The sequence below is a fragment of the Amblyomma mixtum genome, chromosome 9, assembly GCF_055824585.1.
Source record: "Amblyomma mixtum isolate Tamu chromosome 9, ASM5582458v1, whole genome shotgun sequence".
NCBI classification, from domain to species: domain Eukaryota; kingdom Metazoa; phylum Arthropoda; class Arachnida; order Ixodida; family Ixodidae; genus Amblyomma; species Amblyomma mixtum.
This window is the reverse complement of record NC_143020.1, coordinates 67,554,283-67,566,498: the sequence shown is the minus strand read 5'-3', so window position 1 is coordinate 67,566,498 and position 12,216 is coordinate 67,554,283. Positions and strand designations below refer to the sequence as shown.

Genomic DNA, 12,216 nt, shown 5'->3' with positions numbered 1-12,216 from the left:
AAACACTGCTTAAGAAAATAACTAGATAAAGACTCTGTGCTTAGGACATTGCGTCACACGTTTCACTGGCAATTAATGCGATTTCTTCATACTAGACCAGAATAAAAGAAAAGAAGCGAACTGAACGCATGCACATCGTGAAAGAAATTGAATAGACGGGCGAATTAGTCCATGATAAATGCGCTAAATATTAACAACAAACTGCTGAAAGCAAAACCTGTGGGAAGAATGGCTTCCATCCAACGCCTTCCGCCAGCGCGGCTCACGGCAGCACTTCCCACTTAATCTGAAGCTGGTCCTCCACCACGACGCCACTGAGCCTGAGAGTGCTAAGCCTAAACGAAGGATCAGAAAAACAAAATGCTGAGTTACTTGGTGTTGTAGGCTTTTGTATGCATGGATATTCACGGGGTGACTTAATTTCAACGAGATACTGCCTCTTATCTTGCGGGTGTATTACGCCCAGCCGTATTCTGTGCTGGAATGGCCACTCAACAGCGCCGTCGTTGTCACCCTTATGCAAGCGGAGACTGGCGTGCAGGCGCACTGATTCGCCATCCTTTATCAAGTAGACTCCAGGTGACATGCAGTATCCACACATGTACACCTGGTCGCTCTCGTAGTAAGCATGGCCTTCTCTCAGCACTTTTTCTTCGAGCGATTCGATGCCTCTGACATAGAAGACTGTATGCTCTGGTCGTGGTTCATGCCTTCCAAGCACTGCCTTAATGCGGTCCAGAGTCCTCTCGCTATTATCCACAGTTTCAACTTTCATTTCATGAATTGATTCTAGAATTCGCGAGCAATTGTCACAGCTCTCTTTCTTTGCAGTCGCCAACTCATCTTTAACTATTTTTTCCAGTTTGTTTAGGTTGCTCGAAAGGTTATCAGTACGCGTTATCAATTGCTCTTTCAACTGCTCGTTACCACTGGCGGATTCGCGCACACCCCTTGTCACACTCTCCTGGATTTGTCTCGTTGCTTGGGTCAGTTCATCTCTGAGCGCTTCTTTAAAGGTGTTTCTCCCGTGAGACATTTCGTTTAGTCTATCACCGCGGCATTGAACATCAGCAACCAGCTGCCCAAGATGCTCTCTCATTTCCACCGCCTTCTCCTGAATGACTCGTTGGAAGGAGTTTGGAAGTGCTGCGTCTTCCGTGTCGCTGGGCTGATGGCCAGATTCTGGAGCACGAGGCGTCGACGGTGCTGCACACTCCGATCTCAGGTGTGAGCACACATCGCTGCACAGAACCGAGGCCGAACACTTGGGGCACCATGCAGAGTGGTGTCTACATTCCCGCTGGAAATGCTGGGGGAGCTGGGAAGCAGCCACCACGGTCTCGCAGCCGTTGACTTCGTTCCAGCACCTAACCTGCATTGAATAATTGAAGGAAATGTAGAAAGTGCAACTTCCCCCATCGCGCTCCAGACTGGCGCGCGCGGGCGCCGCAACCACCGCCGACATATCGGTATTCACGAAAAATGAGGTCGTCGCGCCATACCAGCAGCTGACTTCATTCACTCAAGCCACGGTTGACATCAGCACAATCGTGACGCGCGAATGCGCTAGTCACGTGTTTTTTTGTTTTGTTTTTTGCATTTCGCGTGCTTTCTTTGCAGCTCGGAAAAAAGATACACGTGAGGCTTTCTTTATCCCAAATAAATGCAATGGGTGTTTCTGAAGGTGCTCTCCAACTGTGCTATTCACATCTGCTGTATAATATCAATATTTAGGGGTTGAGAAAAATGATCTTAATAGCTAATTAATTATTTACAAAATAAAAATTGCCTTGGATGCGAAGCTGGCTGGCAGCTGTATGTAAGTGGTTTCCCTGGCCTTCCTCAAATGTCTTATTTTTTAACCCTTGGCTAAAGTTAGGCTTGACACCCTGTATAAATGTTCGTAACATATCTGCGAGCAATTCAAGCATGCTAGTACCAATTTACAACCTTCACTATGCCTGCTCCGCGCGTTCACGGAGCAGCATATACAGAGTGTCCCAGCTAACGTGGACCAAGTTTTAAGCGAATAAGAGAAAACCTAAGCGTTCTTCAGAACTGAAATTGCATGGATGTTGTTGGGGTTTATCTGATGTTACGATACCATTTTTTTAGCTCCTCCTATTTGAATAATTAGTTGAGATAAATAAATTAACTTTTTAAACTTGATACGTTCAGGCGTCAATAGGAAAGTTGTGGAGTTCCACAAATATTGTCCAACCCAGGCACTGACAACGAGATACGCTTAGCGTGGCCGTTTTTATTTGGGGTAAACGAAAGCCCGCGGAGTATAAAAAAATACCACGTGGCAACGAGCCCCTTGCGCCCGAATGCGCCGCGATTATAGTGCTCTCATGCGTGCTTTGTAATAATGCATCACTCGCTTCGCGCGTTTCGTGCTATATTAAAAAAGTTAATTGATTTATCTAGACAAATTATTCAAAAAGGACGAGCGAAAAAAATGGTACTGTAACTTAAGATAAACACCAACAACATCATCGCAATATCAGCTCTGAAGAAAGCTTCGGTTTTGTTTTTAAATCTTTGTCCAAGTAAGTTGGGACACCCTGCATACCTGCAAATTGTTTCAAGTACCACGAATAAATGACAAAAAAAGTTGCCACTGGCTTAGCGCAGCTATGCCAGGATATACGTAGCGAGAGCTACCTGGCGTCTGCGCCTCGCAAGACGCTCTTCTCTTTCCACAGGCGTCTCCGCCGCTCATTCTCGCGTGGCGGCGGCGGCGAACTGTGACGTCATGCGCCGCGCACCTGCTGCTCCTCTATGGTTGCGCGCATGCGCACTATCAGCCTCGCAGGCTCGCGGCAAAATGCTCGATTTGGTTGCGTGGTGTAGCTCTCGCTACAAAATTGGCTCACCGGAGCTGGGCGAAACCAACAACATATTGTTTCCTGTCATGTGGGGATCCTCATAGTAATTTTCAAATCCGCTCTATTTGTTAATTACCTAAGATCACTTATGCAAATTTTCTATTATTTATTTCAGCGTCACGTGCGTTCCCTTACGTTGGAGAGGGAGTAAAGCAAGAAACCGATCCTGTTTTTGCAGCAACGTATCTTCTACATGGTGCTTTTTTTCGTAGTTTAAATAAACCCTATGAAATATGAAAAATTGGCGCGGGCTTAGCTTTAGCCTGGTAGGTTGCGAAAGCCCCCAAGGATTCCTGTAGTGAGCAGGGGAGTGAAGGGATCAAAAGGAAGACTCCTGTCCAGGTAATACCATATTATCATAGGTTTTCACATAATTTCAAGAAGCTGGCTGCGCGTTATAATGTACAAGTAGTTTTCTCTGCCTCATGTAAGCTTTCCAAGATCTGCACTAAGAAAATGGTAAAACGAGATGACTGCACGACCAAACATAAACGAAGTTTACGGAATGTCAGGCGAACGTTCTGTACAGAATTCCTATCAGTTGCGGGCGTCACATTGGGCAGACAGGAAGATGCTTCAATGAGAGGGCAAGAGAACAAAGATTATGCGTACGCAACAAATCAGGAAGCAACCTAGCCGACCATTGCAAAGCATGTGAAACAGAGCGAGAGAACGGAGGCTATCCAAAAATAGATAAAACAGAATTCTTAACATCAGCTAAAGGAAAAACAGAGCGTCAAGTCATGGAGGCGTATTTTATAAGAAAAGCTGGGAAAAACTGCGTTAGCGCACCTTGTATTCAATTACTGGACAGTGAAGCTGAATTCCTTGTTGGCTATCTGTAGGTGTGAACCATGTCTCAAGACTGCTTACCGTAAGCACCCTTTCTTGTGAACTGGAACGGTCCCGCTTTTCCTTTTCGTTTTCTTACTGCTTTTATTCCTTGCCATTTTATTGGCTTTTACTTCATTTGTCCTTGCCATTTCTCATATTTGCATATCCCCCCCCCTCGCTGTTTTCTCGTGGAGCCCTCTACACTCCTGTTTTATACTTCTCGTTTTATCCTTTTCTGTATCGGTCTTTCTGTATTTTTTCATGCACATATTCTTCATCGTTTCCTAGTTTTTAATTTTTTTCCATTTTATTATGTACAGTATCACATCCCTTACCTGTTTTCGGCCTAATTGTCTGCTATCTTTTACTTCCATTGCCAATCCCATAAATGTAGTTTCCTCATTGTCATTCTGTCTTCACCACGTGCTTGTCTTAGTGTAGAGCCTTGTACAATCCTTTCATCTTTTAGCCGATATATTTTGTCTCCCCGTTTTGCGGCGTTATTTGTTTGGCTGTTAACTTTGACAAGCTTGAAAAGCGCTTTTTGCAGTAAGTTTCAGTACACGATGTCTCATTTCTCTCGGTGTTCCCCCGGCACCGTGTTTTCGTTTTCTTACTTTACCGGAATTTTTTGCTTATTGTCCACACGCTATTGTGCTCTTCTTTGCTCATGCTCATCGCTTGATGTTGGTGATGGGCTCCTATATATTAGACGTGGTGGCATTCCGAAAATAAAGTTGCAAGTTAGCGCCTGTCCTCTCCTCTTCTGTGTCGTCCGTTTCCTTTTTGCGCTGTTTTCGAAGGGAGATACTTGGCCGCCTTTTTAAAAACAAAAGACGCCGAAATCATTTCCAGGAGAGCTAGAAACTACGGCTTTGGATAGTGAACTTCACGATTCTGTTGAGTACGCCGAAGTTTGTGCAGAGGACTGCTAGTGTTGTTCGTCGTCACAAGCACGCTAGCAAGGCGCGCGAAGCATGAGGCAGGCGCATAAATGACATCACGTGGAAAACCTTTCGTACACGCGTTTAAGTACAGCGACACAGCAGTACACCATATGCGCAGCTTCACTTCACAAGTTTCTGAAACGAATATCCATAAAAAGTCCGTTGCAGAAAACTTGCTGAGAAACGTGACCCTGCAAGCAAGACGCGCAAAGCATGAGACACATCGCAATCCTTTCGTTGACGAGCTAAACACAGCGACAAAACCAACACGTGAAAAAATGGGCCCGTGCGCGCCGACTGCTCAAAACTGGCTCTGGCGCAGCCGCAGGACGGGTTAGGGTGCCTCGATTCCAGCGCCGGGTCGGGTTGGACGGGTTACGGGTCGGCTCACAGCGCCCTCTCGCGGACATCAGCGGTGGTGCAGCGCAGAAAAAATGCTTTGTTCTCTCGGCGCCTGCTCAGGCCGTAAGGAGAGAGCGAGAAAGCGCGCGCGTCGAGACCGGCCGTGCCGTGACTACCGCCGCCCTCCGCCGACAGATCGAGCTGATCCAGATCATGAGAGGGAAATAACTAGAAGAATAAGAATGGGGTGAAGCGCATATGGCAGGTTATCTCAGATCATCCATGGCAGTTTACCAATATCCCTCAAGAGAAAAGTATACAACAGGTGTATCTTACCGGTACTCTCCTATGGGGCAGAAACGTGGAGGCTAACAAAGAGGGTTCAGCTTAAAGGGACACTGAGGAGAGCACTATTAATATTTTTTTTATAGTAAAATCCGATAGTTCGGCATGTCATGGCTTTGTTGCCACTTGGTCGGCAGCGAAAGATGCATTTATTTCTAAGAAATTTGGATTCGAAGTTGAAAAAGTTTTTCCCGCCGCTCTGATTCAAACTTGGGATTCGTCTATGACGACAGAGGACTAAGAGACGTGAAACATGACGTGCACATGACGTAACGCAGACTCCGTGATTTCTGGCTGCCAGCAGTGCGGCCTAGCAGCAGCCGAAAAGAAAGCTACCGCCGGCCGCACGTTGAAGGCATCTATCGGCTATTGCGGCCGTCGCTACAGTCGCTTCGATTAAGTTTGCACTGGCGTTTTGCCAGCGTTACGATGGATCTCGTTCTCGAAGTCGTCAACGAAGTTCTCGCAAATAGACACCTTTAGCATACCGTGCACCTTGTTACCGCTAGCGGAATACCGGGAGCCCGCCTACCGCCGGAAAAAAGGCGCTGATTTGTCCCGATGCTTCAGGAGCGCGCGTAGCAGCCGGGCACGTGGCGCCATCTGGCGACGTCAAGGAGATTTGCGCATGATTGGCTGCGCCTCAGTGATGCATGGTTTCTCGGTTCCTGGTGTTGCTAGAACCATTCGTTCTAGCAACACTGTTTTGTTCTATGATCTCATCACGCTTGTACTTGCGAGTTTGCCTGTGGCGGCGATACCTGTATTTTGGTTCTTGCTCTTTTCTACGTTACAAGAGCTTTGTTGTCAGTATGAGTGGCGTTTTTGTAATCAGGAGCTGGTATTCTGTCGATACAAGCCAACTTCAATTTCTCCTCAGTGTCCCTTTAAGGACAACGCAGCGAGCTATGGAAAGAAAAATGATAGGTGTAACGTTAAGAGATCGGAAGCGGGTGGAGTGGGTGAGAGAACAAACGCGGGGTAATGATATTCTAGTTGAAATCAAGAGGAAGAAGTGGGCTTGGGCAGGGCATGTAATGCGAGGGGAAGATAATCGCTGGTCCTTTAGGGTAACGGAGTGGGTTCCAAGAGAAGGCAAACGTAGGAGGGGGCGGCTGAAAATTAGTTGGGCGGATGAGATTAAGAAATTTGCGGCAATAAGGTGGCCGCGGCTGGCGCAGGACAGTGTTAATTGGTAAGACATTGGAGAGGCCTTTGTCCTGCAGTGGGCGTAGTCACGCTGATGATGATGATCATGACGTCACCTTGACTGTAGCGTGACTGGTGAGAGAAGCGCGACACTCACCGCCGTGACTACCGCCGCCCTTCGCCCACAGATCGAGCTGGGGGCCCTTTTTTTCGCAGCTGGTATGACGTCACCTCGACTGTAGCGCCACTGGTGAGAGGAGCGCGAGGCTCACCGCCGTGACTACCGCCGCCCTCCGCCGACAGATCAAGCCGGGGGCCCTTTTTTTTGCAGCTGGTATGACGTCACCTCGACTGTAGCGCCACTGGTTAGAGGAGAGCGAGGCTCACCGCCGTGACCACGGCCGCCCTCCGCCGACGGGTCGAGCTGGGGGCCCTTTTTTTCGCAGCTGGTATGACGTCACCTCGACTGTAGCGCCACTGGTGAGAGGAGCGCGAGGGTCACCGCCGTGACCAAAATGAAGAATGGTCTGGCAAGAAGTTAGCAGATGCATTTAATGACTTGTGGAACTGAAAAGAATTGATTATGATGAAATGGCTTTGAATTACATAAAGTGCACCGTGGATCACACCTGTTTCTTAAGTCCTGTTACAGAGGCTGAAGTAGTGTCAGTATTTCTGGCATTAAATAACAGCGGAAGTAGCGATGCTGACGGTGTTAAGATTAAACCTGTGAAACATGTCCTCGACAGAATTGCACCCTATATCACACACATATTTAACCTTTGTCTAGCAAATGGTGTGTTTCCACAGAAGATGCAGACTGCAAAGGTAACAGTTGTCTACAAAAAGGGAGACAAAAATGACTTTGCAAACTATAGGCGATTGTCAATATTGCCTGTTTTCTCCAAAGGGTTTGAAAAAATAATTTTGTCCCGGATGAATAACTTCTGTAATAAGCATAATATAGTAACACCTTCACAGTTTGGATTTCGGAAAAATCTTTCTACGGAACTTGCTTTGTTAGAACAAAAAGAATTCGTTTTAAACTCTTTTGATGACAAATGTTTAGCTTTAGGAATATATGTAGATTTTTCAAAGGCCTTTGATCATCTTAGCCACATGTTACTGCTTAAAAAACTTCAAGTATAAGGTTTCCGTGGACAATCCTTGTTACTTTTGAGCAGTTATCTTAAGCATCGACCGCAGTATGTAGCATTAAACGGTCACCGATCAGATGTCAAAGCTATCTTATCTGGTGTGGCCCAAGGCAGCATCTTGGGCCCATTCCTTTTCAATATATATGTGAATGACATAACAGAAATAGACATAGAAACAAAAATTGTAATATATGCAGACGACACCACCTTGCTTTTTTCCGGGTCATGCCCCTCATCTATGATTGCAAAAGCAAACACAACGCTTACTCAACTTGAAAAGTGGGCAAGATTTAACGCCCTCAAGATTATTACCTCAAAAACTAAAGCCATTATTTTCCGGCCCGAGAACAAGAACATCCAAAATAATGCTGGTATATTTCTTGATAATTTGAAAATAGATGTTGTTAGCTCTCAAAATACTAGGTGTATTTTTCAATGAGAAAATGACTTGGGACGAGCACAGAGATTACATAGCATCTAAACTATCCCGTGTCATAGGAACAGTTTACGCTCACAAAAACATTCTCCCTGTAAATGTAAAAATGCTCCTGTATAATTCATTGTTCTGCTCGCATCTAAATTACTGTCACTTGGTATGGGGAAATACATCTTTCACAAACCTCCAAAGATTATTTACCCCAAAAAAAGAATTCTTAGAATAGTATATAATGTAGCATATGACCACCCATCGAAACCACTTTTTGAGAAAGGCGACATAATGCCAATTACTGATTTATATGCATACTGCTTACTCTCTAATTAGAAAACCGAAAATAAAAACAATACTCCTTTCATTGCCACACTGGCTTCATTATGCAAAAAACACGCATCGTACAAAACAACAAGCAACGAAATATGGCACATTTATGCATACAGAACAGGTTATGGCAAACAGATGCATAGGTATAGTCTGCTGCACTATCTTAACCTCTCCCATAGCCACAACATGACTGTTGAGCACTCGAAAAAAAAAGAGTTGCAAAACTTTGTTTCAAATATATTGTTACCGGGTGTAACTTTTGAATCGTAATTTCTGTAATTTTGTATAATTTTTTGTGGTTGTGATTTTGTAACTTCTGAATGGTAATTCCTGTAATTGTGTTTAAATTTATGTGATTACAATTTTGCAATTTGTCATTTTATGTAATTTTGTCTTTACGTTTCATTTTTACGCGCTACAAAGTGTTACAGTTGTATCAAAAAATAGGTTCTGTTCATGCTTCCTTTATTTCTTTAGTATTACTGCTGGGTTTTTCTTTCTTTTTTTTAATCTTTGCTGGTATGCTGTTATGCTGTCTGCATATTTTTCCTGTAGAACTTCTATCTATTTTTGGGGAGGCGAGAGCTCGTCAAGCTGCATCCCAAGCTTTTTCTCTCTGCCTCCCTCATCCTTGTGATGGAAAATAAAGGCATTATTATTATTATTATGACTACGGCCGCCCTCCGCCGAGGGATCGAGCTGGGGGCCCTTTTTTTCGCAGCTGGTATGACGTCACCTCGACTGTAGCGCCACTGGTGAGAGGAGCGCGAGGCTCTCCGCCGTGACTACCGCCGCCCTCCGCCGACGGATTGAGCTGGGGGCCCTTTTTTTCGCAGCTGGTATCACGTCACTCAGCGAAAGGTCCACCGTAACTACCGTCGCTCCGCGCTGAAGGCTCAAAACTTAGCGTAGTATTGCTTTCGCAATAAAAATTTGCGCTGGCTTAGCTCTGCTATACCAGGATATACGTAGCTTGAAGTGAGGGCGAGGTGTCCACATCTCGGTGGACACCTGAACCACAGGGAAGGCGGAAAACCATTCTCTTGGAACAGTGGACACCTCAAAATGTGCTTTAAGCTAAGTGGCGGTAGTGACAGGTGTGTGCTGCATGCGACGGCATTTACAATGTTGTGCCAGAAACACGACGCTGAAGCCATAGGGCGTCTGCTACCCTCTGGAAAGCGCGCCGGCGCCGGTGCGTCTGCCAGGTCTATGAATCTACGGTTCTGAAGTGCGCGGCGGCGCCTCCGGCGCAACAGCTGCTCAGCTGTGACGTCACTCGCTCCTCGCGCATGCGCAGCTTCGCTCATGCGCTCTCTCGCGAAACTGCTCATCCACGACAAGTATAGCTCGCACGAGAAAAAAACAAAACTAATATGTAATGACCAACGCGTTAAACTAGTTTAACCGCCTACTCAACCAAGTGCCGTGCTTACGCAGAACAGCCAGCCTACGCTGACATATTATAACCACGAATAAACACACAACTTTTGTTATTTGCATTTTCCGCGTTCAGGATGCTTTCATACGCAGCACGCGCTGATCTTAAAGTGATGCTGTGCAATAAGCAATGTCGCAGGACAAATAGAGTAGGGAATAATTGATACACGAATGTACGGCAATTGCTATGCACAAGGCAGAGCCTGGAAAAAATTTATAACCGGCAGTAGCTGACAGACGATTTTCCCATGGTTCTTTGCGTTCACTTCGGAAACGCACGCTTCCGCACCTGTTGAAAGGTATGAGAGGAAAGAGTAAAAGAACAGACGCGCGTCGCAACAATCGCGTCCCCTGAAGCGTCGACGCTGGCTGTAGCAGATACCTCTGTGCCACCATTCCCCCATGGTTCATTTATTAAGGCGGAAGCCTTTAGTGCCTCATCGTTGTAAGCAGGAGCTGTAGACAGAAATGTCACGCTTTTCAATTGGTCGAAATGATTGTGACGTCACAGTGCGCGAATTTCAAACGGGTCAAATTGTACTTTGGCTATTAACCATGCAACAAATTAAAGGTATCGCATAGTGATCCTCCAACTAAGTGGGACTGAGTTTAGCTCATTGCTTAATCAACCAATTCTAATTAAGCTTTCTAGCCAGACCACATCAATAAATAAAACAGAGTAGGAAATTGGTCGAGTTGGGGTATCGAACCAGGGTCTCCGGAGTGCGAGACGAGCACGGTAAAAAATCCGGCATGCCAGCTCCATGGTTCGGAATGAACAAAAGCGCGTCTAGTGAATACGGTGTCTTCGTTCACTCCCATCTTCCTCCCTTCCATTAGGGCGAGGTTCAAGTCTCCAGGGAGACATGCGAGACATACATTTCCTTTACTCTCCTCAAAAACTAATTTACCGAAGACGTAGAGCCGAATGGGCGATGTCGTTCTGAGGACTCCCTGGAAGGTTGCATGGCGCTACGAGTTCCATACTCAGAGGCGAAGCTTAACATAGTAACCAGACATCAGTGACACTAGCAACAACACCGCGCTTACGGCTTTCGCCTCTCCGCGCTTTAGGCCCGCCGAGCGCCCGCCCTGAATTATTCTTCTCTCGCGCGCCCCTCCTTATTTTCATGCAAGAGGTGACGTCACAGCTCTGCAGCGCCGCTAGATGGCTTCAGCAAAAAGTAGAAGCTTCTGCACCTTTACAAAGCACGTGCGCCGCCTCATGCTGTCTTTCGCTCACAGCGTCTACGCCCACAGATCTCCACTAGGCGGCTGGATGCCGCATTCCCGCTTTCCGAGACGAGCGCGAGTGAGGCCACCGGCAGTTGGACGGCTTGTCCCGGAAGTCAGGTGTCTTGTGTATTTCAATGCACCAAGTCGCGCCTTTTGCCCTTTCGTTCTCAGTTTTTGCGTTGTTCTCGCGTAATGTCTGCTGTTATATGAAATTAATAAGAGAGCTGAACGCGAGAAATGTGAGCATTGTACGTACAACCCTGTAATTTCAGAGAAACCGAAGAAAACAGGCATGCAGGTCTCACTCTGCCGCGGCAAAGGAGTACGTGCATTAAACACTATGTTCGACCAACTATGTTCGTCGCGACCAAACTCCTCTTCCAACTCAAAAAACAAATTAATTTCGCTTTACACACGATTCTCTGGCGACAAATCATGACCTATTTGATACAGCGCTGTTCTAGTGAAAAGTTCCTTTGGACAAACATTTCGGATGTTTTATCTGCTTCGCTTACCTCTCTCCGAAGCAGCTCTTCCGCAGGGAAGTCCACCAGAGCGACGTCCTCATCCTCGTAGTGGTTGCCGTCCAGCGGACACGCATGCGATGCATCCCGCACGCACTGCTCGTAGCAGCACTCGCATAACACGTGTGTGCATGGTAGCAGGGCCGTTCTCTTCCTCACCAGGCCACAGGCACTGCATATCCGATGTGGAGGCAGGGGTTCGACGAACTTCAGATCCCTCCAGTCGAGCTCAGGGGAAAATCCCACTGTCGCATACTGCGCGCTTGCAGCAGGCATCGTTCTTGACCTACGCTCGTTGCACTGAGCGTCGAAGAAATGCGTATTCCGCCGCCACAAGGATCGCAGTAACGTCTTTCCTTTTTTTCCCTCCCCGTTTGCCAGGGCGATTATCGCAGGGTTATCGGCTGCCGCTTTTGCTGCGTATGCCGGACTGCGCGCCGAGCGAAATCTGTCGCCGGTGGAAAGCTGTGTCACTCACACGTGTTGATCCCGTACGCTAAAAAATATGCGAAATAATGATTGTTGGTAAATTGGTTTTTGACGAAGGAAATTGGCGAAGTATTTGTCTCACATATTTCGGCGGACACCTGA

General features: G+C 46.6%; 1 protein-coding gene across 1 annotated transcript; it reads right to left on the bottom strand.

Annotated features, from left to right (window-relative positions):
• Positions 1-164: 164 nt before the first annotated feature.
• LOC149329492 (TNF receptor-associated factor 6-like) lies at positions 165-11,901 on the bottom strand. The gene is made up of 3 exons (XM_089562261.1): positions 11,617-11,901; positions 931-1,372; positions 165-849 (listed from the first exon to the last, which is right to left on the bottom strand). The coding sequence occupies exons 1-3, from the start codon at positions 11,899-11,901 to the stop codon at positions 263-265; spliced, it is 1,314 nt and encodes a 437-aa protein (XP_089418387.1). The 3' UTR covers positions 165-262.
• Between the last annotated feature and the right edge of the window lie 315 nt (positions 11,902-12,216).

Bases quoted from the DNA above. Each gene is read 5' to 3' on its own strand.
- LOC149329492 (XM_089562261.1), bottom strand. From the start codon at position 11,901: ATGCCTGCTGCAAGCGCGCAGTATGCGACAGTGGGATTTTCCCCTGAG. The intron at 1,373-11,616 runs GTAAGCGAAGCA...TATTCAATGCAG, and splicing joins AAGAGCTGCTTCGGAGAGAG to GTTAGGTGCTGGAACGAAGT. The intron at 850-930 runs GTGGTAACGAGC...TGGAAAAAATAG, and splicing joins GGGTGTGCGCGAATCCGCCA to TTAAAGATGAGTTGGCGACT.